A 5000-nucleotide genomic window follows, 5' to 3' on the forward strand; every position below is an offset into this window, starting at 1 on the left:
TAGAACTGGAGGTCTGACAAAAACAGTAACAATATGAAGTAAGTACAGCTTTGTGATGTCACTGAGATGTACTTGTTACTGTTTTTTTTTCAGACCTCCAGTTCTAGGCAACACAGAATGGGGTGACTTTTTATTATTATTTCCACAACAGGTATATTAATGACAGTAAAATGTTGAAAATGAGTGGTATCCTGTAGTCACTATTCGTTGATTCACTGGGATACCAAAAAACATTAAAAAAAAAGGTTTCTCGCTGTTCTCGGGTTGAATATTGATATGCGATTAAAATGCGATTAATCTAGATTAATTAATCGCAAAGCCTCTGATTAATTAGATTATTTTTTTTAATCGAGTCCCAGCTCTAGTTACAACACGTCACACGTTACAGCTTCTCCTCCTGTTAGGGTTAGGGTTACACGTTACAGCTTCTCCTCCTGTTAGGGTTAGGGTTACACGTTACAACACGTCACACGGTACAACACAGTAGTCTAAGGCCTCTTTTAGACGGCGACCATCTCCATATAACACGTCAAAGTCCCGTTGCGTTCTCATTTTTTCTTACCCTTTACACGAGAACGCACACGTTATGATATGATGTGCTATTATGCTATACTGTCGCTAGGTGGCGATAATAAGAAGAAGAAACCTTCACGCAAGCCTGCGCAACACGGCTCTGGGCGCGCCACAGGATGGTATATATTTTATAATACATTAGGCTACATAAACGCTGCTGCCGCGGCTGCCGTCTATCACAAGGCTTTTTATTTACATCATGGTTTTACATTCAACATCGCTGATGAGCGGCGCTTTGTAGGCGAGGAGGGAGGCTTGTTCAGGAACTCCATTATATCATAATTATATGGCTCTGCATCAATGTAATAAACATATGCGCTGTGAGCCAACGTGAGCCATGATGTCATAAGTTTTGCGGATTCACCGTTTTGCCTGTTTATATGGAGACCATAGGAAACGGTGTTCTCAAAGATTTCCACTCTGGGAGGCGGTTTCACTTCGTTGCGTTTTCACCTCCTGAGAACACGGTTCTCGTCTAAATGACAGCAGCAAACGATACTTTATTTTGACGTTTTATATGAACACCATCCTCGTGTAAATAGCACCTAATATTCATCAGCACCCTAACCTCCCACTGGGTTAGCAGTCTCCTGCCATCAGCACAGCTCAAGCACAGCTGAAGACCTACTTCCAGGAAAGGGCGAGATCTGGTAGCGACCAACAACAACCAGGTCTCAACTAGTTTCTTATTGGTCGCGACCAGGTCGTTATTTTCCTCGACCGGGTTCCCGACCCATTTTAGTCGTCGCAGCTATAGTTGTTAAATGGTCGCGACCAGTTGTTTTCCGGTCTCGACCATGTTGACCTAGTCAACATGGTGGACCATGTTGACCTAGTCGCAGTTAGGTGTTTATGGCTCGACCAGGTCGGAACTAGTTTATAGGTCGATAATAATAATAATAATAATAATAATAAAACTTTATTTGTATAGCACCTTTCATGACATGAAATGCAGCTCAAAGTGCTTTTCAGAACAATGGAGAATAAAAGAAAAGCAAGGCAATGACATTAAAAAACAAGCAGTAATGCAGTACAGTGAGGACATGACAAATAAAAAATATAAGATCAATTAAAGGCAATGTTGTAGAAGTGGGTCTTGAGCTGAGCTTTAAAAATGTCTACAGAGGCTGCCTGACGAAGGTACAGTGGGAGCTTGTTCCATGCCGACGGCCCGTAGAAGCAAAAAGCTACTTCCCCATATTTTTTAGTTGCCATTTTTTTGGGCAAAGCGAGCAGGCCAGCAGTGGAAGACCTTAGGGGGGGCGGTTTGGGACATATTTAGGCAGGCAGTCATGTAGGTAGGAAGGTGCGAGACCATTGAGAGCTTTATAGACAAGTAAAATAATTTTAAAATCAATCCTAAAAACAACCGGAAGCCAGTGCAGTGATGCCAAAACTGGAGTAATATGTTCTCTCATCTTAGTTCTATAGTTAAAACTCTGGCTGCTGCATTTTGGACAAGTTGTAATCTGTCAGTTGTTTTCTTAGGCAGTCCTGATGGAGAGGGTTTAGTGCTTTAAGCTCAGGGAGTGGTTTTTGGCCCGCTGTTCTTAGGCTGTCTTAGGCAGTCCTGATGGAGAGGGTTTAGTGCTTTAAGCTCAGGGAGTGGTTTTCGGCCCGCTGTTCTTAGGCTGTCTTAGGCAGTCCTGATGGAGAGGGTTTAGTGCTTTAAGCTCAGGGAGTGGTTTTCGGCCGCTGTTCGCCCGAAGTATCGTGTTCGCGTCTCATAATTTGACAGTACAATCACAGTGAAGACGTCACATCAAAGCCGGATATTGAATTAATCCCCACATCTTTGAACTATTTAGAAATGTTAAGATTTGATCGAATTATGGCCTAATGAAATGACGTGTGTTTTTTACACCTTTGGGCAATCTTGCACGGCATCCCGTTCTCTCCAAACACGTGATTCTAATTATTGATATATCGATGACATAATAATGGCTCTTAACCCATTCTGACCGGGCACCCATTTTGGTGTCAGCATCATGTTATGCTTTAGCTATTTAAAAATAGCAGATCTACAAGCTCATATCGCGCCACCGAGTGGCGCGATATGAGCTTGTAGGTCTGCTATTTTTGAAAAAAATCGAAGAACGACTGACATTTTTAGAATCTGATCTCAGGTCAGAATGGGTTCATCAGACCCAGTGTGTGTCCAGTGGAAACCTCGTATGAATCTGATCTCAGGTCAGTAAAAGCCATGATGCGTACCTGCAGTATGTTAACGTGACACAAGGTGTCGCCAACAAACGCCTGGGCTTCTGGGGCCGTCATCGCTTTGGAGAACCCTCGACCCTACAGACACAGACACAGACACAGACACAGACACAGACAGACAGACAGACACAGACAGACAGACAGACAGACACAGACAGACAGACAGACAGACACAGACACAGACACAGAGACACACAGACACACAGACACACAGACACACAGACACAGACACAGACACAGACACAGACACAGACACAGACAGACAGACAGACAGACAGACAGACACAGACACAGACACAGACACAGACACAGACACAGACAGACAGACAGACAGACAGACAGACAGACAGACAGACAGACAGACAGACAGACAGACAGACAGACAGACGTTTATCAATAAGCAATGACACCACGACAGTGGTGTCATAAACATCTGACTGCAGTAAAGTACAATTTGTACTTGACTGGAGTATTTCCAGTCAAGTACTTTTACTTGTACTAACTCCACTACATCTCGGATCCAAATATTGTACTTTTACTCCACTACATTTATTTGAAAACTTTAGCTACTAGTTACTTAAAGTAGTAGTAGATTTTGATTATTATTACAAAACATACATTACCCACTTCAGCTCTGTATACATTTCAGCCTTGTTAGCCTGTAGATCAGCTAATTTTCAAAATATATACATTTGAAAACTTGAATATGGAACATTCTGCATAATGAGTACTTTTCCTTAGTACATTTTTAAGTAAAAACGTAGTACTTTTACTCAAGTAGCCTACATTCTATTTTTACTTGCGGTGAACTTTCTTGTGAACACAGCGCTCTGACTTATGGTGCATTACCAGCTTTAAATCAACATGGTAAATAGGTGTAGCGGTCGCACGCACCAAGAACCAATGTACAACAGGTTTATTTCTCAGGACAAACGTTTCGGCTATCCAGCCTATAGCCGAAACCTTTATCCTGATGTAGTGAAATAAACCTGTCGAAAATTGATTATTGGTGTGTGCGATTTTACTTGTGTTAAAATGCTGGTCTCGGCCCAGGCCGTAGCGTAACGGTCTGGGCACCGGACTGGTGATCCAGTCGCGGTGTGCCGCGGGTTCGACTCCCGAACCCGACACGGCCTTTACCGCATGTCATCCCCCCATCTCTCTCCCGTTTCCTGTCAGCCTACTATCTGTCCCTTAAAAAATCAATAAAAGGCGTAAGCCGCAAAAAATATCTTAAAAAAAAAAAAATGCTGGTCTCGGCGTGTGTATTCAGTATTTTAGCTGTGACGTGAGCGCCCCCTCCTGAGATACTTCCGGGTCCTACTTTTGTGTCGCTTTTGTGTCCCCATGGAGTTATACTGTGACGCTCCGTCGGACTAAATCTGAGACGAAAACAACCACGAAAGTCTCATTTTACCGCTTTCCTCGCAACAACAAAGCTGCGCTGCTCTCCAAAATCTGGCTGTGACAGGCCGTCTGCCCCACATGGAATACTATCGCCATTTTATTTTATTGTGTCAAATAAATCCTCATTAATGCAAACTAGATTCAACATACTCAAGCCTGCACACATTGTAAATATCCCCCGAAATATTTTACCGAGCAAATGGACTGTTGCCACCTTCAATAATAATGATAATAATAGTCTTTATTGTCTCCACATCATATATTTTTGTTGTCATGGACACTTGTACAAAACATTAATAATTCTACTCGAGTTGGAAGCATTAAGACACATTTTAACCCTCTATGGCTTCCTTTCTGAAATATAACGTCAATTTAAAAAGATTCACGCGTTTAGATATTCTATTTACAATGGGATGCGGACGGGAGCTGGTGCCACTTGGACCCGGACGTAACGTAGCACTACAAAATGACGTCGGACTTAAATACTGAATACGTGTGGCAGCGGTGGCCGAACGGTTTGCGGAGCGGTCTTGATATCGGAAGGTCGCTATAGTTCGTATCCCCGGACCGGCACGTTAAAATTACCACCACTGAAGTGCCTTTGAGCAAGGCATTGAACCCCTACCATGAAATGTTCTATATGAGCAGGGCCTGGCTGTAAACAAGTTCTTGAGCTTAGTCCAGTTACCCTGCAGGGTAAACATAGTAACTTTGCTTTGCTTTGGTTACCGTGACGATGATGATGCTGGTCTCCGTGATGACGTTCTTGGACAGCTTGTCGAAGGTGGGGTCCGGGTGGT

The 5000-nt window shown here is 43.1% G+C and overlaps 1 protein-coding gene across 1 annotated transcript in view; it reads right to left on the reverse strand.

Annotated features, from left to right (window-relative positions):
* LOC310853693 (plexin-B2-like) overlaps positions 1–5000 on the reverse strand; it is a 280087-nt gene that overhangs the window by 29423 nt on the left and 245664 nt on the right. The window contains 2 exon segments of the mRNA XM_083758088.1: positions 2788–2871; positions 4930–5000. The exon segment at positions 4930–5000 is cut by the window's right edge and continues 139 nt beyond it. Coding sequence (XP_083614214.1) covers positions 2788–2871; positions 4930–5000 — 155 coding nt within the window.

This window comes from Protomyctophum parallelum, assembly GCF_964188405.1.
Source record: "Protomyctophum parallelum genome assembly, chromosome: 22".
In the NCBI taxonomy this organism is placed as follows: Eukaryota; Metazoa; Chordata; class Actinopteri; order Myctophiformes; family Myctophidae; genus Protomyctophum; species Protomyctophum parallelum.